Source organism: Colias philodice, chromosome 3, assembly GCF_061535455.1.
Source record: "Colias philodice isolate Cphi_HAF_F1 chromosome 3, ilColPhil1 Martin Lab GWU primary, whole genome shotgun sequence".
NCBI lineage: Eukaryota > Metazoa > Arthropoda > Insecta > Lepidoptera > Pieridae > Colias > Colias philodice.
Window position 1 is genome coordinate 6634363 of NC_143088.1, and position 21512 is coordinate 6655874.

General features: G+C 32.7%; 2 protein-coding genes across 2 annotated transcripts; one reads left to right on the top strand and one right to left on the bottom strand.

The window, feature by feature from the left end:
* Window positions 1–569: 569 nt before the first annotated feature.
* On the top strand, window positions 570–8545 carry LOC149489705 (uncharacterized). The gene is made up of 8 exons (XM_089714436.1): window positions 570–1072; window positions 1180–1329; window positions 1589–4552; window positions 5588–5720; window positions 5955–6042; window positions 6174–6260; window positions 7145–7300; window positions 8303–8545. Exons 1-8 carry the CDS (start codon window positions 806–808, stop codon window positions 8436–8438), a joined length of 3981 nt encoding a protein of 1326 aa, XP_089570562.1. The 5' UTR covers window positions 570–805; the 3' UTR covers window positions 8439–8545.
* A 1725-nt stretch (window positions 8546–10270) lies between these two features.
* On the bottom strand, window positions 10271–18039 carry LOC149489706 (uncharacterized). The gene is made up of 21 exons (XM_089714460.1): window positions 17879–18039; window positions 17341–17511; window positions 17197–17230; window positions 17070–17114; window positions 16392–16421; window positions 15914–16109; window positions 15651–15821; window positions 15108–15271; window positions 14718–14765; window positions 14239–14378; window positions 13941–14049; window positions 13711–13823; window positions 13382–13567; window positions 13024–13211; window positions 12582–12706; window positions 12189–12297; window positions 11432–11591; window positions 11072–11114; window positions 10900–10988; window positions 10663–10684; window positions 10271–10360 (listed from the first exon to the last, which is right to left on the bottom strand). The coding sequence occupies exons 1-21, from the start codon at window positions 17906–17908 to the stop codon at window positions 10341–10343; spliced, it is 2193 nt and encodes a 730-aa protein (XP_089570586.1). The 5' UTR covers window positions 17909–18039; the 3' UTR covers window positions 10271–10340.
* Between the last annotated feature and the right edge of the window lie 3473 nt (window positions 18040–21512).

A 21512-nucleotide genomic window follows, 5' to 3' on the forward strand; every position in this document is an offset into this window, starting at 1 on the left:
GACCTATTTTTTTTTCACTTAATAGAAAGCTACATTATTAGGAAGTAACAATGGCTACATTTTATTTTGTTTTTATCGTAACCCCGGGCGGAGCTGGGTCGAAAGATAAGTATCCAATATGATACGTAAGTACATATTTGAAGTTGGGTGCTTTTCAATCAGATATGCTATAAGCTACGTTCCTGTGGGTGCGTTTGATATTCATAGATGCACATAAGTTAGCACTAGTGTAAACGAATTCTTAGGATACGAGAGATACATTTTCACCGCAACTAGCTCGTATCTTGTGCACCTGCATTTTAAAATTCCGTTAGATAGTACCAAGAAGCCTATAATGGTACTAAAAATGTGAAAGGAATGTGGACACGACAAATGACTGTTAATTTTGTTTGACCATGGCTAAATAAAATAATAACTTTTTATATTTAGACAAAATAAATTATTATCATTACGTACTGTGTTACGTACCTACCTAAATTTTAAATACCTATATCTTCTTTAGCGTCATTTCCACGTCATTTCCATAGATAATAAATGTCATATCATATCATGTCGCCCGCCATGGCACCATACTTGCTCTGTGGCATGGCAATAATGGCATTTATGGCTGGCACGAAGCGAAGCTTCATTCTGAATACTTTCTACAATACAATTGGTTTGAAATAAATTTGTTACTTACAATTGTGGAGATTGTTCAAAAAACTTTTAAGTCTCATATTGTTCGAATAGTTATTTTGAATCACATCAACACATGAATGCAGTCTAAAATTATTGTTTTAAATGGAGGTTTTTCTGCAATAACAAAATGAACGACGGTGATTGGATTTGCAGCGATCCGAATTGTGGAAATATAAACTTTTCTCGACGAGTATCTTGTTATCGTTGTAATAAAGAGCGCCCTAATGGAGCAAAGCCTTCTAAAAGGAAACTTGGAACAGAAATAGGAAAATCAGCTGCAGAGAAATCTCGCGGTTTATTTAATGCCGATGATTGGCAATGTAATAAATGTGCAAATGTCAACTGGGCCCGGCGCCCAACTTGTAATGTTTGTAATGCGCCGAAATTTGGTGAAGTACGTAAAATTTATTGTTAAAAATAAACCAAAGTTATTTAAGTATATTTATGTTTTTAGAATATTGATGTGAATTTTTAGGTTTATTTAATATAATTATTTTTTAGGTTGAAGCGCGAACAGGGTATGGTGGTGGTTACAATGAGCGTGGAGTTGTAGAATACCGTAAGAGAGAAGCATCCTCTGACGACGAATATGATGAATTCGGAAGAAAGAAACGCAAGCGTAGAAGCGACACTGCCGACTTTGCTGACACTGTATGTATATATTTTTCAATTTCATTATTAAAAGCATGCAATTTTCTAAACTTTCAAGATTAAATTAGTATAGTATTAAACTTAATAACGTAGTGGTAGACAGCTGTTCATCATTAACTTGTTAGACTTGCAACATTTTAATATTACTGCAGATAAAGGATATATGACGCTAAGAAGACTTGATGTTTTTACATAGCGTTATGAAATAAATTTTGAAGCACATCATTATTAAAGTGGAGATAATTTTTCCTGCCTTCAGGTTGGCATCACTGAAGGACCTGTATTCAAAAGTTTGCCACCGACAAAGCAGATCAAGGAGCCAATTTTGCCAGTACCCCCTGTCATTAAAACACAGAAGACTAAAAAAGTTAATGAACCTAAAAGTAGCAGTCTGAGTGATGGTTCCGTCTGTGAAGTGTCCGTGGTTCCCAGGTTGTCAATTCAAAAAAATGCACGAAGTTACAGTTATAATAGACAGAATATAACACATCCTTTACCCAAATGTAAGGGATTTCAAAGAAAACATTATTCAAGTATAAGCGATAGGGACCAGTCAGGTTCGTCAAGCCATGAGGGCAATGCCATTATGGAAAACAGAGTCTCATCAACAAACAATGATATTGTATATAAATTCTCAGGTCCCACACCCTCTGAAGCATTTGAAGTAACTTACACTATTGAGCAACGAGTGGTAGCTGCTGCTCTTGCTATTGTTCATAATAACTGTAAGATTACAAGTACTAAATTCGAGAGCAAGTTTGATAAGCCTGCCCCAGATTTTAAGACAATCTTTTGTTGGAGGCAAAGACTTATGAGAACAGGTTGTCTTGTTGACAACCATACTGATAAAAGCAAAGAATCAATACAAAGGCCATTGTATGATCATAAAAACCAAGAAAATAAAAAACAAAAAGCAGTTTCCTATAAGTTACCTAACCCTGATGAAATTTATATATCTTCAGAAAGTGAGCATGAAGAACCTCCTTACTGTGAAACAAGTAATAAGGCAGTGCCCTTTTTACATAACAGGAGTGTTAGTGCTGAAACACTACTAATTGACAATATGGATACGGTACGAAACAACACTGCTACTAGTTCTGTGAGTACTGTTGATGGAAGAGAAGTAACAAGGAGCCAATCATCTTCAACACATAATCGTACAAGGTCAAGTTCAAGAGATAGTCGGGATTCAAACTATCCTGAATCAGATGTTGAGCTTACCGAACAAAAAGATTCTAATATAAGGCATACTCCAGTCTCTTCAAAAATTAGCAAACACACAGGTAGCGAAAGTGATTCAGAGATATTTTCTTACAACAGTGAAGATGTAGACTTTAGGTCAAGAGTTTATGGTCAAACTAAAAAAAATAGGAGACGATTAAAAAGAAATGTAACCTATAAAAATAATACATATGTACCTGACACTCGTCAACCTTTTCAAGGTTATACTACACAGAAACCGATTGAAAAATCTCCTTTGGCTACTGGTAACATATATACACCTAATTTCCATAATATGAATGTAAGAACCCAAATAAATAGTTCAGGGGATACAAATGGTCTGTCATCAGAATATGTGCCCACAATGATGGCAGCAACAGCTAAAAAACATTACCAGGATTTTAAAAATAATGTAAAGAAAAAAGGGTTCTGGGCAAAAGGGAATGGATCTTTTGTAAAAAATTCTCCCGCTGTAATATCTACACTGAATTCAGTTGATAATTATGCAAACTATACAACATTGCAACAAAATAACTATGCAACCAACAATGACAAGAATGATGATTTCACAAAAGATGAATTTGATAATATAATTCATGATAAGAACTATGTCTTCTTTGGGGAGCCTTTAGGCTCAACGCCCAACTCTCAAAAAGAAATTTCTAATAATTCACGTGTTTTTGATGTAGTCCAATCAGATTGTTTCAACAAAAGCAAAAATATTATGGATATCTTTAGTACTCAAGATGACAATATAGGAAGAAGTCCTGAGCCATTCAGTGATTTAGATAAGTATGATAGTGTAAGAAAAATGTATGAAAATTCATGGAATGATGATGATGATGATCTCTATAAAGATTCTGATACAGCAGAATCAAATCATAAGGATATTAATCAACCTGATTCAAATTCAGAATTAAAACAAAACCAAAGCCCTACTTCAAATATGTTGTATAATGAGTCAGAAAATGAATTGACAAATGAGAAAGGATTGAACAAGGAAAACATTGAAAAACATTGTGATAAACTATTGGACTTGTTAAAAGATTTACAAGGCAATGATAATATTGCTCGTCCAAAAAGCAAAGAAATATCCAATAATACTACTAGTCAGATTTATCAAGAGAACCATAATTCTTTAGGTTATCATTCAGCACCTTCACTATTAGATATTCCATTGCCTGAGCCAATATCAACGGAAATGTCTACTGAAATACTTAAAATTTCACATGAATCTCCTGAAAGTACTTCAAAAAGCAAAATTATAAGTCCATCAAAGAGGGTACAAATATTAGAATCTATCACAATAAAGCCAAAAGATTCTGATTTTCCAGAAAATTCTCCAAGAAACACTGAAGAATTGAACACATTTCAGTCTTTTGAAATGAAAAATGATGCAAAAGAAATTAGGAAAACTCTTCAGAATGATGATAAGAACGACAAGACGGAAGACGTCACCAATACAGTTCCGCAACTAGATTTATCTAACATACTTTCTAATATTAATACAGATACACTCTTATTGGCTCTACAAAATTTACAACAGATGTCTCAGCCACAGAATAATCCACCAACAGATATAGTTGAAAAAAACATTTCGGAAGGTGAAAATAATGTAGAGCAATCAACGAATGTCGAAACTATAAATTTGACAAATGACGATTGGGAACTTGAATCAATTCGACATGATAGCATAGAAAGGGAACTGCGGCAATTAGATGGCAACTCTGGTGACACACCTTTTCTAAGTGATATCTTTGATCCAGGGCCCGTTACAATGCCTTTTAATATTGACATAAAATTTAACAACAACATCAAAAATCCTGATGATAAAAGTAAAACTCAAATACCACTTTTAAATGAAAATGCACCCGTAATAGGAAATTTTAAAAGTTTCGCGCTCCCCAAACCTGTCATCTTAAATAGGCTTAAATTGACAGTTAAACAACCAGATAAAAATAAAAAAAGTGCTGAGGGAAAAAGATCTAAACGCAAGAAAAAGGTTTGTAACTCTAATAAAATTGTATTTATACATTCTTTTATAAGCAGTTTTTTTAAACTTTACAGACTTTGTTTTGTACTAGGGATGTAACGATACCGATACCGATATATCGGCCGATATAATCGGCAAGCCGATATATCGGTATCGCCGATTATAAAACAACCGATACCGATATCAAACAATTCAAAAAACCGCGCCCAATGAACGATGCGGGAGGCCGTCCGCGCGTGCGCACTTTGTTTTTTGAAAAACCTCTACCAATAGTAAACTTTTATTAGGAACTGATTGTATGTGTAGAACTTAAAGTTTAACTGACTTTGCAAAATAATAATACTAAAATAAATGGTTTTCTTGTTTTTTGATTTGGCATTGTTATTTAAAAGAATACGATTTACAGTTGAGTCTCTGTTAAATGTTGGTAACTTTTATGCATAATTCACTATTTATTTTTCTACCAAGCCATCGATATCGGTATCGGTATCGCCGATATTTGATTACAAATATCGGTATCGGTATCGTATCGGCAAAATCATGTATCGTTACATCCCTATTTTGTACTTTAAAAAAATGTTTTTCGTATTTTATTTATTAGTCTTGACTATATTAAGAGATTATTTTGCGTTTATTTTTTGTTTTTTATACTTAGATAAGATCACATAATGGTTTTATATATCATAATGTGTTTATTTTTATACTTTTTTATTTATTACATCTGGTGGAGTTCCAAGTAAAAAAGGTGAAGGTAGTGGTTATAGAAAACCATCTCTTAATAATGAATATGACACAAGAATTCAATTGTGATTATTCAACCATTAAATTTAATTTATTTATGTTTGTAAAATAAATAAATCATAATTCAATAAATTTAAAGCAATTCTGCAAAATCCTTGAAGTAACCATGTTTATTAGTCATATTAGTGAAACTATATGAGCCTTTTTTGCTTGATAACTCATTGAATGCACATGCATTGGAAATTATAATTATAAATTTTTGTATTTGGTATTTTTTTTTCTATCAAGGCTTAATTGTTTTAGCCCACAACCTCAGCTTCTCAAGAAGGCAATGCGGTTGAAGAAGACGAGGAGGAAGAATCGGGAGATGAAGCTGATCTATCCAAATATGATTTGTGGGGCAGTGACGACGAAAAAAATAACCAATCCAAAGCTGGTAATTAGTATTAATCTTTGGTTATTTTATGTTATTGAAGGCATATGTTCGTTTTTACTTTGACGTTTTAATAATATGTATTGTGTTCTGAAGTGCCTCAAGTTATAAGTTCCTAAGTTCCTCCTTCATAAGTTTCCTATGCTCCCTTATGTGCTATGGCCGTTTTTGTTTAGTTAAATACAATTGGTTTTATCTTATATCTTTATGATTAATATTTATCTTTCGTTTATCCAGAAAACGACGAGGATGAAAAAAAGTCAGAAAATTCGAAAAACTCGGCGGAACCAGTTAATGATAGGAAATCGCCGGTAGAAAGAAGCAGGTAAGACAACAAAATGTGCAGATGTTTATATTCTATGTACAACACGAGTTCCTGAGTAAAATAATAGCGTATTTCTTAGTATTTCTAATGAAATTTTATTGTGTATTTCATAATAGTGATATTTTTTTAAGATCGAGAAGTTCCTCGTCGTCGTCGAGTTCGTCATCCAGCTCAAGTTCTAGTCACAGTTCTACAAATACGGAGACACCGAAGAATAAGTATGTATAAGTTGGTTTTGGTGCTATCGTTTAGTAGTTTACTTCTAAATTCTAATCATAGAAATGTAAATTAAAGGTTATCAAATCAATGTGTCTTTTCTTGAAATTGCATAATATACTTGTTGACTCGACGGATCAAGGATCGTTGACGATACAATGATTTCCTGCGGTGTTTAGTTGTTGTTTTTGAAGTGAAACTTCTTTAGTCGCGTTGAGAGTAAAATTTCAAGGTCGCATCATGGCAATACCGTCACGTCATAGAGTAAGGCGACGATTTTGGTATCTTTTGCCAAAGAAGTTTCACGTCTGACACGTGTGGCGGCACACGCTCTTTTTTAATTATATTTAAATTATGATATATATTGCAGACTGATTTATAAATATTTGCTGGACACAAGTTGCTGTCCAGCTATCAATTTTGGCTTACCAATTACATATTTCTGCTCACAAATATACCAATACTAGCGTCCGCCCACGACTTTGTACGTGCATCCCCGTTTTTCTCCGTTCCCGCAAGAACTTCGGGAAATCCTTTCTTAGCGGATGCCTACGTCCTAACATCTACCTGCATACCAAATTTCAGCCCGATACATTCTGTGGTTTGGGCTGTGCGTTGATAGATCACTATATCAGTCATCTTTGAGTTTTATATAATATATATAGACTTTGCTAACCGTTTAAATTAAAACCCTTTATTGAAGTGAAAACTTCTTTAGCGGCGTTGGGTATAAAATCTTAAACTCGCGTCAGGACACGTGACCTGATCGAAAAAAGCGTAAGACGGATGGATATCAAACATGCTCAACGTTAATAATCAAGTTTTCACTTCTGCCGGCACTCCCGGAGTGCAACCCGTCTTTTTTATTATACAATGAAACGTTCAGGTTCGACGACTTCAACCTGAACAGCGAGCGCGAGTCGCCGAACGGTTCGCCGAAGGGCCGCAAGTCGGGCACGCGCTCCCGCTCGCCGCGCTCGCGCTCCTCCAGCGCGCCCGCCAGGCGCCGCTCGCGGGATAGCCGCTCCGCTGGCGAGACAAGGTATGATATTTAAAATATACATATGTGTTTGAACGTGGTATAGTGTGTATATTAGAAGTGTGTTTGAAACATTGAGGTATTATTACTAGAGCGGGCACCACGAACAAAATCTGTGTGACAAGCGCGGCGGCGCGGGGCGGCTAGTGAGTCACAGTACACTTTGTAGATATTCTGCCTCTTATTACTTATCAATTAAAACCAAGAAATGTAACAAATAATTATTGTTTATCTTATAAAAAAATATGAATAAACGTATCAATGTAACAAAATAAAAAAGCGACGTGTGGCACTCGGGGACTGCCGCGCTAAAGCTATTACATGCTATGCCTTCAAGCCACACCTCCGTTCGTCGGAGTGGGGAGCGTGAGGGTTTTCGTTACGGAATTTCTCGATTCGCTCCCCGCGCTCAAGGCCCGCGATAGAAGCTATGCAATAGCTTAAAAAAATGAGTTAGAGACGATTGACTCTAACTCGTGTTACAAATAGTGTAGTAGCGATGTCCTCTCTAGTGCGTAGTACACTTAACTCTATGGTTTGAAAGTGGTTTAGTGTGTATGTAATAATTGTGTTTTTGGTGGGGTAACTCGTTTGTTTCCGCATGATGATATTCAGATGGGATCGGTAAAGTTTAAGTTAACGCTAAATTAAAAACGTCTATGTGATATTTTGACTTTTTCGCCTGTGTCTTGCATGTCGCGTGACGGTTGGCCGCGGAGTAGTAATAAACTGTAAGGCGCTATTCAGAGCAACCGAAGCCAATATGGTGGCGCCTACAGTGGTTTCATTAAACCACACAATACTTTTTTTAATATTGGGTATTAATTGAATTTTCCGTTTATATGGTACTTACCGTCACTGACGTAGGCTTCTTGCACTTATTAAATTTGTACAGTGCGTGCATGTGACACAACGTTGAATCGCACAATATATTTAAACATCTTACTAATATTATAGTACTAGATATAAACTAAGTCACCAAATCATAAATCGATTATTTTCTAGAACGTCTCGAGACAAGGAATGGTCACGTGACCGCGACAGACGGGACCGGTCTCGCGGCAGCCGGGAAAAGAAGGAGCGTCGGTACAGCCGCGAAGGTTCTGGTAATCATTATGGCGGCCGCGGCAGACATCGTTAATACTTACATACAAATTTTAACGGAAGGACTAAACAAACAATTAAAATCAGCTTTTAGCGCTAAAACTTCCAAAACCAGATGGAATTTTCGACACCCAGCCATTGAGATAATATTAATAGGAGACGACACCGCCTACATCACTTATGTTCCACTCAACATACGTCATGTGACGTATGTTGAGCGGTATTTTTTAATGGTTTTAAAGTGAAACGCATCAAACATGCCTTCGTGTGTGTTACGATATTGCACAAATAATACAAATAATACGGAAAAGTGCAAAGGAATAACTTTCATCGTTAAGTACCTAACTAAATAATAATTTTTAAAACTTAGTTAGAGCAAAAAAATGGCGCACAGATTGTGTTCGTGGTGTCTCCTCCATACGTAGTAATATTATCTCAATGCACCCAGCAAGATATTATCTTCTGACACTTATGATTCAATAGAGCGAGATAGATAACACTATGCAGTGTGTGATAAGGGCGTATATTGGAGCTAGAGGGGGATAGGTATATTGTTAATGTGAAGAGTATGCCTGGCTTCGATTTTTATACTGAAAGATAAATCACAAATACATGTTCTGTGTAATAACACGAAGTCATGGAAAGGTATTTGTAGTTAAAAAAATAGTAGATTGTCTTTTACTTATGGGCATTTAAATGGACTCGAAAGAAATGGATAACGCGATGCCACGTTTGTGTCAAAACATCAACGGTTATTTTATACTATAACGTTCTTATTCATCCGAATACGAAATAAAAAATTAATACTAAGAATAAAAATATCTTATACTTACATAACTTAGAGATTCTAAAAATATATTCTGAAATCTGCCGCTTTTTGCCACGTTCTTTTTATTGAAATATCGTTTTGATGAACATAAGGTCACATAATATGAAAGTAGCTAAAGTTAAATTTAATAACTCAAAATGATTTAACAAGTAAATTTTTCCTAGTGCAAATTTAAACAACATTAGTGTATAGCTAATATGCATACAATACGAAAAATATGTATGTAGTTATATCTTAAAAAAATCATCCTTTTCTAGTGAATGAATATAATTTTATTATGCCCAGTAATAATTAGTAAGAGCAGGGAATATAATGGTTGGAAGATCTTGTACAGTATTCAATCGGAAAGATATTGTCCCCTAGTTGTTGCTAGATCGTATAAGTTTAGTGGGCTAAGTTTGGGGACAAGTTATTAGGGAAATAACGGCGTAGTTAAATTAAATGAAAAAAAAAAAGTTTTTGTGCACAATTTTCAAATAAAGGAAATTTATCGTCGTAGCATTGAAATAAGTTCATAAATTTTCCATTATTTTAGCTTATTTTGTCCTCAGTCTTGGCCATTTTAGTAATATGCTGGAATAATATGTTTTATTGTTTATTGATATGTATATAACTCTGAATATTGTAGTACTAAGTTGGTAAAACTATAGGAATTGAGTTTATAATTTTTACATGCTGGCTTCTATTATTAGAACTTAGTAATATGCTTTCAGTCCCTCACACTATTATTTTTATAATGCTAACATGTAATTTATGCTTCTTACATAATGTAAATATATAATAGGTTTAGTTTTAAGTAATTTCAATGTATTTGTTTTACATACATGTATACTTGCAAAAAGACGATTGTGTTATTTTCTGTTTCGAACATTACCATCAAATAGATTTTAAGTTGAAAATGTATGGTAATTGATTTACCAATAAATCAAAATAAACCAGATGAAGTTTTTTTTATTTATTTTTACAATTATTAATATATGGAGAACATTTTAACGAGAATATAGAAAATGACATTAATAAGATATTTCAAAATATATTGAATTCATCTAGTAGCTAGAGTATATAACTAGAATATATAAAAATATGTAAAAACATGTTGAATCGGCAAATTCAACCCTTCGTTGACCGATCTGAAATAAAAAAAGGATTATTTCATACTTAAATTTTTTCTTATTATTGATATTGATTTCTGTATTTTTATTATCAAAATGAAAATATTTCCAAACCACATATTTTTTAAATCTGTCGTTTCTGTTCATCTCTCTATTTACTTGACTATCTATTATTATAAGAAATAAAACATAATATGCTACTTCTAATAACGATAAAAATCTAGACTAAGAAAAGAGTTTTTAAGAATTAGAAATTCTTGAAAATATTCAAATTCCAAAGTCCTGCTAGTTATAAAAAAAAAATATACATAAATTCTTACCTGCTTCGAGGCAGCGGCATTCCTGCAAGAATATAATATTTTACAAAGATGCTTAACAAAATACCTATAAAAGAAATTATGACATACTTATTTTATGTCGCGAATAAAATAGGATTTGAAGTCATCGCTTTTATTTTCCTTTTTGGAAGGTTTAGACCAATATTACTTTAATAAAATTATTTTTACAAATTAAATCGTATAAAATGGCGATGATAGGACATAATATTAGTAACATACTGGGTTAATGAGCACTGGTTTCGGAGGAGGCTTTGCTGGCAGGTCAGTTTTCTTAAGTCTTGGTGTGCAAGTGGCATCCACAGCGCCACCTTAGAAAAATAACATTATCAGAGCTAAGATGGTTATAAAATTGTAGATACGTTGTATTCAATAAATTGTAAGATATAATTACCTGGACCGACGTTGGCACCTTCGACTGGACTGACTTTGTACATCTGTAAATTAGACAATAGGATCATCTCAGCGCCATATTGCGACGTCATAGTTGTTAATTCAAACACTAATAAGTTAATCAATAACGTTTGTACTTAAATTAGATTTTAGAGTCGAAACAAAATGAATCAGTAATTATATTTTATATGTACCTATGCAAAAAATTATTTCTAACTAAATCGCATTTTAATGTATAAAGTGGTAAGTCTAAAGGGTCTCCATTATCTACGATTGCGATATATTATTTATTTATTATTTTAAAATGAACCTTTACCGACAATACATATTTAATATTCCACAACATTAATAAAAAACGCACCCTCCCATCGTCACCGGCCGCCAAACCAGAGGACAGGGGCACCACGTCCGGTCCCCATTGTTTCATGAAGTGGCCCAGGCGAGCCACTCGCTGCGCCGCCGTCGTAGTGGTGTGGGAACCGCCGCAGTAACGGTTGCACAGGTGCTTGTCTGTTTCCGATCTGAGCAGCGGTACATAATATTATAGCACATTTTACAAGACAAATAAAGCCAATATGATTGAGCGTGTTTTTATAGAGCCGATATTCCAGTGGACATGTCTTTAGAATGAATTGAAATTGTAATATTAAAATCAGTTTAACTAATTTGTTTCATCCCTGAGTAGAAAAAAGTAAATACTGACTGACTGAGTACGATACGTACGAACGGAACGTGCATATCTTTGTAAGTGTGGAAATATTTGTAACAATAACAAAAAGCTATATATTATATATAGTAAATACTAAAATATAGTCTTGGTTTGGCCGATTGCAAACAGCATTAATGCTCGCTCAGTTTTGGCAGCTGGCAGTCGGTCTGAACACACCCTTATTTACTGTTTGCAATCGGCCAAATCAAGACTATATGTGACTATATTTTAGTATTTACTACGTTGAAACATGTTAAGTATCTTCTATGTTGTTAGTCTATATATGTAGTTATATCTTTAGTGTTTGGGTTGCGGTTATGTAATGTATTTTAAAGTTATCTATTTTTCATTATCTATCTCTTCTATAAGAGAAACGGTCATATCGTATCAACAATGACTTCAATCTTACTTTGGTTTAGGTGGCGGTTGTTTCGTCTGTCCCATTTGTTTCTCTATGTTTTCCCAATCTCGCATATTCCTTTGTGGCACATTGGTTGCTTGTGTCTTCCTGATTGCATCTTTGTTTGGAAAAGAAAACGATAGGAAACCATTATCTTAGGTACTTCATCTTTGCTTTCTTTTCATCGAAAATTCTTATAGAATAGGACGTGGCTAAGGTGCCTAATAATTTTTCTACTTATAACAATACGTACGATAACTTATAAAAGAAGTGTATAATAAGGAATAATATATAATAATACATAATAATAAGGAACTCTACAGATTTTAATATTTAATATAACAGACATAATGTGAAGTAGGTATTGTTATTTTCTCTTATTGTTCAAATAAGATACATTACCCAGTTCATAGCTGAGGTATGGTTTCATAGATAAATTTGCTGGCATTGGTCTGCTGACCGGTACATTGGACGCCGCTTCCATGGGCATCACAGCACGTGCATCGCATGATATGCAGTTGACATCCCTATAACCAAAACACGCTATGACTATCGTCTACTATGACTAGTACCTTTTTTTTAAGTTGGGAAATCTTGCATTTACATACTCATAGTACCTACTACTTTAACTTCTACGATATGCTGTTTAATGGAATCTAAACAATGATTGAACACGGAAAAGCCCTTTAGCAAAGTAAGTTCAAACATAACCATTATTGCTTGCGAAACATTCTATATAATAGCAGGGGTTTTTTCCTTCACTTTATTAAAATATTACCTACTTGGAATAATAACTTGAAGTCTAAAATACAAATAATATTTGAATACCCATCTTATTTCTCACCTCAATAACTTTTTCTTGGTGCCGGCAGCTTCGACTTCTCGTCGTAGAGCGGCCATCTCTTTAAGATTCTCTTGCAGTTGTCTTAATTTATTGTTGAAGAATTCTTTGACTGGTGATAACTCCATCTTGTCAAGCTTCATCTCAATCTCTCGTTGTATGTCATCCAGAGCTTGTTGCCACAATGACTCCTTAAAAATACATGAACATAATGTTATTATGTACGAAATAATTGGTTAGACGTAGAAAATATGAATAATATTCAGAAATATTTTTGTTTTGAAATCCTAAAATATTTAATAACTAAAAAAGTTTACTTATCTTTTCATAATTTTTAACTAGACAGATAAATATTGCTTACTTGCAAAGTAAGTTTTCCAAGAGCATGTTCGAGTCCCCGAGATAAGTCATCGCAGGCCATTTCGAACTGGTCATGGGAGACTTTGCGTGCGAGCATACGCAAGTCCGCCTTTTCAGCCATCGCCTCCACCATATCTTCGCGATCCAGTTTAATCGTTTTCAGTAGCTCTATTTGTTCTAATAACGCCTGCAATTCAATTTATTCCTTTTCATACGATAATATTGGTAATTTGTCTAAAATTTTATTGGCATATGCTACGCAACATAGCATACATACCTACATTAACTAGACCAATAGGTAAGGGAATTATAAAAAATTCTAAGACATACATTCATGTTGTACAGTCGATCTTCCTTTTCTGCAGCGAGTTGCAATGCTGTTTCATGCACAAGTTTAAGTTGATTTTGCATGTCTTGTACCGTTTGGAAGAGTGTCATGAGTCCTATTTGGGAAAATAGATTTTGTATATTAGGTATACCTACTATTTCTAGCCTTAGTAATATTTATTTTCGTAATCAGTAAGAATATTCTTATTTTATTTATAAGGAACACGCATTACCCTGAATATCCTTGAACATGTCGGGGGATAGTGCGTTAGCGTTTTGACTTTGCGCTAAAGCTGCTATTTGCCTAGTTAAATATTCGATTTGATCTTGGAAAGAGTTTATCTGTAAATATGTATATCACAATAGTTTCAATAATCAATTAGATATTACCACAGTTTATCAGTTGTAGGTGAATTTATTTTTGAATTAGTATCTGAATAAACAAATAGTTTAAAAGCCGATAGATACGGTGTTTCAGTCTTAAAAATATACGTCACAAAAAATATTTATTAAAAAATAAAGGTTATTTACCTGATCTTGTATTATGCCATCCTTCTTTCCAAGGTTGTCACAACATTCCTTAAGCCGTTTTTCTAAATCATTCATTCTTTCCATAAGACCAGCTGTCAACATTGAGAAGGATCTACGAGGTTGTTCAGACATTTTTCGCACTGAAATGAAATTTAATTATGTTTTGCGATACAAAAGAAATGTAAACATACCTATTGAAGTTACGTAACTACATACGTTAACCCAAAAATTCATAGTAATTTAAACAGAAAAATCAGATATGTAATGATTAAGTACCTTTAATTCAAAATACTGACCCATATGCTTTTTACATATTACATATATGTACCTAATACAAAATTGAAAACGACGGCTTGCATTGTTTTAAAATATCAATACCATTACGTCTATACGTATCTAATCATATATAGACATAATCGTATTGGTATTGCAGATATTTTAATGTAAAGTACTACTTCTTATAGTTACTAATTACTTACCAGGAGGTTCTGCAGGAGGTATAGGAGGTGGGACAGGAGGAACTGCTTCTGAAAGTTGGAATAATATTTTCGTATTTTTGATACTTTCTTTACGTCGAACAGGTTACAGGTACCTATATCATTAATTAAAATGAGGAATATTTTTGTTTGAGTTATATATTTGAAAACTAATTATCTAAAAATAAATTCTAGATCATCCTGCTTTAGCATAGATTTCTGACTTCCTTTATAGCGAGTATAGAATTCGAAGCTCGGTTCGGCGAGTTGTTTTTGATTTGATGAAAAACATTAATATACTATTATTATGTACCTATATCATAAACATAACTAAATATTGTTAATTGCTATAGCTATTATTAGAAATTTGTTATAAAGTTTCCATGAAATTACCTAAACCAGCTTGTATTTCAGCCATAGCGGTGTAATAAGCATTAGTCAGATTATCAAGATCATTCCGTATACGCGTGAGATGTTGCTGTATAGAAGCCAAATCTTCTTTAGATGCAACGTTGTCCACAGGAGGGGCTACTATTGTAGTTATTACTGGTTCAGCTCTGAGGAGATAGCAATTATTAAGAATGCATTCTAAATTTAAATAAAATAAAATACAGAGCAGACACTTTTTATTTAAAAAACAAAAATAACAAGTATGTATTTTATTTGTATTACTAAACATACCTAAGATCATTATGAACGAAAATATTTAGCTAATTGGATGAAATTTGAGACACAAATATTACACAACTTACAAGTAATATAGATTTACACCTAGAATAACAACTTCTTAGGCTGGTTCAACACTGGCCAAACCTTGAGGCTCTTGTCGGGTATCAGGTGCAATATGACGTAATATATTTCTTATCCAAAGTTTCTATATTACTTACCTACAGCTTAATTTTAAATGAGTATTGGAATTATCAAATTAAAACTTACGGTTTAGACGCCCTACGAGCTGCAATAGCTTCTTGGAGTCCTGCTGTATCAGATATGATGTCCTGCACCAGTGAACTCAGCTTGGCGATGCCTGCCTCCGCCGCTTCCAGGCGCGAAGACACGTTTAGTGATGTCCACATATCGGTAATGGCTTTCAGGTTTGTTTGTGATCTCAAAATTTTAAATTAAATATAAGATTTAAGTGCAGACATGTAATTAAATCAACAATTTGGCTATTCATACACCCTTATCTTAATTATTACCTCACTTCTTCCAGAATTTCTTCATTTTTAGGCATACTCCCGTAAACTCGATTTTTCAGATCTTCCACGGTATTTTCAAGCAAGTTGAATTTACTAAGGGTAACGAGTGATAGTTTCTCCGTTGATGTAACTCTAACAGGAGCAGGAGACGGTGCGGTTGGTTGTGGTGATTGAGCCCGGGGAGGACTTCGGTTTACTTAAAAAAAATAGCTTATTATTTTTTTTTATTATTGCAGATACGCAGATTAACAATATAAATGCCACAAAAATAAATTGTCAAAACATAACTAACTGACTTTTATAACTTAAATATTATGTTCTCAATTTCTCATTTTTTAAATTCATTATGAAAGGAGAAGAGAAAATTGTAAACTGGGACTAATATGTTTTGGCAGACATTGTATACTGTTTTACCCGTTTCGGCCTCTTTAGGTAATGCTTTATGTGCAGGATAATATAATAATTTAATAATGCTTACCCGGTGAGTCGGCCCTTTTTACTCGTTCAACTGTAATCAGATTTACCTTGTTAATTAGATTTTGTATAAAATGGTACAAAGGTTTAATTTTATAAATGAGATATACACGTTGCTTCGTATTTGCGTATCGTGACTTTAATATTATCCTATTAATAACATTGTAAAGGTCCATGGAAATCTTTATAGGACACAGGTTGTGGCTAATAGGTACATATAAAATGAAATCGTTAATTGCGTGATCAGTTTTATTTGTCCCAGTTGTATCAGAAATGTGCATCAATAATATAAGTATGGGTATAAACTATAAATATTTATTAATTTATTATACCTAAAAATACCTATACCTAAAAATATTTATTATAACTAAACAGTAGCTACATTTTACCAAAAAATATAATACAAGGATAAAAACAAAACTACAAGGAAATTCAGCATATTATAACAAACGATTGTCTCTGCAAGTTTTGTAGAAGTACTAGTATAGTATTACATTATCTGTGGTAGAAGGAAATTGCCGTAGATCGTATTTAACATTAATTCCTATGGATGTCCAACCTATTGGATACGATTTGCATAATAGCGTGAATATAATTGGTCGAAAGTAAAATACCTATGCGTGTGCATCGATGATCAAGAGTTGTGCCAATTAACTTAAGTATTATGTTGATGAATTCTTACCTACTAATATAGTTTCTTGCTCGTTACTGGAGGGTTGAGATGAAACTGTAAACAACCAAATATTAAGTGTATTAAATGTTTGAAACCTTTTCAAACATAGATAGTATTTGGTTTTACTGTCACTTACCCATTTCTGTCTTTTTAATCGTCCTGTTCTGATCCTGACACATAGAACAAGATTTTATTACAATTAAAGATTAAAAAAACGGTATTAAAAAACGGAACAAGGATTATCGGATTAAATGACTACTAGAAAGATTTATAAATATACCTGATCAGTATCAACGACAAATTCGCTGACAGCTATGGTCTGAGAGTTTTCTCTGCCGAGGGGCAGGGCGGCTACACTGCCTCGTAATTCTACATTCTTGCCAAGTACACGCAATTGTTGGGCAAGGCAATGTAATACTGTTTGAAGCATGCAGAAATCGACCACACCAACCTAAAAGAGATGAGATAAAATACAATATTGTTAGTGTATTGTTTATGCATTGGTACTTGTTTTAGATAATTAGATTGATACGTAAAAGGATCGACAAATTGAATTAGGTATTAATTGATTGTTTTATCTTATGAGATTTACGAATCTTATGCTACTAGTAACACTCATACTCTTTCCTTCGACAGATTGAAACGTTAATGTAGTAGGTAGATATCATTCAAGTCGAAAATAAGCAGATAATATGAAGCCGATTTCCAGAAGAATATGGTAAGCTGATCAGTACCGTACAGCCTCGTACAGCGTAAGCAGTTTTTTTCCAGTGACATGAATGCTATGTGTAACAAAAGCAGAATGTAATTGCTTTTACCTCAGGCGTACCGATGGCCAAATCAATCATTTCACTGATATTCAAAAGGACGGCTGTTTCGTCTGCAAAATATTCATTAGGTATTTGCACGATTAACGATTTATTTATTCAGATATTAGAAGCCTAAGTCAGAAGCATTATTATTTTTTTAATACTTTGTACTAATACTTATACTTTATAGCTTACAAAAAAAGTAGATAGTTTACCTTCTTGTTCGATATAACTTTTCATAATAATGAACTACCTTCCTAATTTCTAATAGGTAATAAAAATATATATATACATCTTACCTGCCATATTGATATTATCGATGTATATTTTTCAAAACACGATCCCGTATAAGTTTAAAAACGAAAATAAATCAAAAATAATGAACAAATCTTTTACAAAATATTGTTAAACATTTTGACAATTTAATTAAGTCTACCAGTGACATTTGAATTTCATTTTCATTTCTACATACATAACGAGTTATTATTGTAGATATTTAAATTTGTGTTTAAATTATTGATAACTATTTTGGTTAAACTGTATATTGTTTGATCACAAAAAAATTTAAATATTTTTTAAATTGCGTTATAAAGCTTATTTTATGTAAGAACGTTGGTACCTACTGAATACCAATATCAAAATTTATATCAAGATTTAAAAGAGAAACGATTCATTCCATCTGCTCCATATTTTAAATGGTTTGGGTAGGGGAGAATGTATTTATAAAAATGCAAAACAGCACAGCCCTTATGTTGCATCCACGCCGAATACAAATGGAAAATACTTACTTACTAAAAATGTGAACGATAAAATATTATATCTGCAATTTATACATGTAATAGATGATGTGTACCTGAGGATTGAACTAGTTTTTTTACATTACGGGGTGTTTTTAAGTTTAGCTTTCTAAGCTTTGTAACGTAGCTTTTGTATGTAACTCCAATGTAGACTTAACTTTGATCATTTTGCAGACTTACAACATCGTCCAAAATATACTATAAACAACTATAGTTAATTTAAAATTGAAAATTTCTACCATTAGAATAAAGGTAAGTTTAGCCCACCCATAAACCTGAGCAAAACCGAAGTAATTCAAGTCCTAGTTAAATCGAAAGGTTTGCTATTACTTAGTAAAGAAGCAATAACAACGCGCAGTTTTCCACCTTCCCTCTTTAGCTTAAGATCCAAAATAAACTATGTTGCTGACGGTACGTTTATTAAGACCGTGGAGCGTGTTTCTATGTACCGAATACAAAACGAAAAAGTCCGTACGGTAGACAGATGAACCGTGCGGTCGCGTTGGCTGTTTTTATTTTGTACTCTGTACACAAAAGCAGGAAGTGAATTGCATGAATAAATGAAATATATTTTTGTTTGCGGTTTCATTTACGAAATTAAGCCAGGATTCGTAAATGGATCGCTTATATTATTATAGGCAACGAGCGTATTAATAACCATCAGCATCAGTACGAATATGTTTCAGCACTGACCCTTCCAACTTCGTGATTAGTATTACAGAGGTCAGAGACATTCGCTTGCAGACAGACTTTTGAATTATAACCGCATAAATAGGTATCAAAAATCCAATATACCTAGATAAAAAAAATATTGCAGATAGAGCTTAAGTATATTTTAATAAAAAATATATTAGGTATAATTACTTAGGTATTATAATTAATGATAATAACTGAGTATTAATAGCCCAGTAAATTCCTTTTTTTCAAAGGGTTTATACAGTTCAAGTCTGAGGTTTGTTTAAAGTGCTGGTATAGTGGTTACCCACAAGGTCATCAGCACATCACGTCTTAACTACTGTTATGTTGACAGATATCATTATATCATATATCATAATCACGTTTAAGTACTGCTCATTAAGTTTCCTAGAAACTATATAATACAATAATGTTCATGTCTTTGTTTCACAGTTCACGTTTTTCGAAACAAAAGCTCAAAATATACACCTCAGTTGCCAGAAAGGTGGTGGTGGAGGAAATTTTTATGGCATAGGTATATGTATTAGGGCCGATTTTTCAATCCATGGTTAAAACTTATCCGCCCAATAAATTATTACAAGATAATATTAAAATGTCACTCGTAAGCTGTCATAGACGGGCAAAGAATACATTTTTGAAATGGTAGTTTAATACGTTATTAGACGAATAAGTATTAACCAAGGATTGAAAAATCAGCCCTTAGAATTATAAATTATTAATTGAAATATATTTTATATTAATGGACTATTGGTTATATAGGTAAACCAGAATCTGATGGCAATTAGGGAAATCAAAATTTTGAGTGTGCAACCCTAGGGAAAATGGACTGAACGATTTTGATACTTCGTATTTTTTATTTTGTCCTCAATATCATTAGTCGCATTAAACAAGTGGATAATACTGTATTTAATAATGAGATATCCACATAATATTATGTATTTACACATACCTATATTTGAATATACATATTATGTATCATTAAAGCATGTGAAAATATGGATGTAATGATAATGCAGATTAAAACTTATTTACTATATTAATTAACGATTGTTTTTAATTTTTTATAAAATAAAACAATAATAAAATAAAATCATGTTTATTTTCGTAAGTAACACATTATAAAATCGACTTGTACACCTTGGACTTGACAAATAGCGGAATTGGAAACTCCTGTAATAGTTTTCATAAAATTATATTTTAATCAACAAACTAATTTAAAGTATCAAAACGGGTAAGTCCAACTTATCAATAAAATCTTTCACGCGCTTTAAAATTGAAAATTGTGATGTGTTTGACCCTTCTTCATCGAATATTTTTCTATACACATTGTAAACAACACCTCTTGCTTGTGATCGCAGCGGTTTTATCGACATTTCGAAGATTTTGAAGACAAAATCCTAAAAATTAATCATCAACACAAATAATTTGACAACCAATTTGATAGTTGTCAAATAAAGTTGCCACATGAAAATCTTTTATATTTCAAATATAAATATGCCATCAGATTCTGGTAGACCTATACCTAGATAATTTTTTGAGTTAAAGACTAGAGTTTAGAGAAACATTGTGTAGGTAAGTAGGTACTTGTGTAGTCCTCAATTTGTAAGATCTTAAATTGTGTACTTATAATGAAAAGTATACTTAACTATATAAAAAATCCTTTAATTTATTTTCGGAACCAGATTTCATAATCAGTTAAAGTTAAAAGGAGTTTTTGGTTATTGTAAAGTAATAATTATTTAAATAATTATTACTTTACTTATCGTAATATGTGTGATCGTAATTACTATTTGCACTATAAAATGTAATTTATTGTACTTATAATAAAATTATTGCCCGATAGATAATAATTCTGTCCATTTTTTTAATGGCATCCGGTGGTAGGATACTTTATTTTTCATCACAAAATTGATGGTGGCGAATTAAGAATACAAAATAGATAATAACGAATAAAAAAGACTGAAAAACATTTTCTTTCGTCTACTTTTTTTTCAATTTCTATGTAGAGTCAAGTGTCGGTATAATATTATTGTTTTATTATCAATCTAAATTCTTCGTCATAAACATATATATAGATAGTGTGAAAGATAGTGATTACTCATGTTATACTTTAAACATATTACATCATTTTTAGAGGAAAATGTTGAGGT

Bases quoted from the DNA above. Each gene is read 5' to 3' on its own strand.
- LOC149489706 (XM_089714460.1), bottom strand. From the start codon at position 17,908: ATGATTGATTTGGCCATCGGTACGCCTGAG. The intron at 16,110-16,391 runs GTAAGCATTATT...ATTTTTTTTAAG, and splicing joins AAAAAGGGCCGACTCACCGG to TAAACCGAAGTCCTCCCCGG. The intron at 10,685-10,899 runs GTATGTTACTAA...ATATTCTTGCAG, and splicing joins AACCAGTGCTCATTAACCCA to GAATGCCGCTGCCTCGAAGC.
- LOC149489705 (XM_089714436.1), top strand. From the start codon at position 806: ATGAACGACGGTGATTGGATTTGCAGCGATCCGAATTGTGGAAATATA. The intron at 4,553-5,587 runs GTTTGTAACTCT...TAATTGTTTTAG, and splicing joins GATCTAAACGCAAGAAAAAG to CCCACAACCTCAGCTTCTCA. The intron at 6,043-6,173 runs GTAAGACAACAA...TATTTTTTTAAG, and splicing joins TCGCCGGTAGAAAGAAGCAG to ATCGAGAAGTTCCTCGTCGT.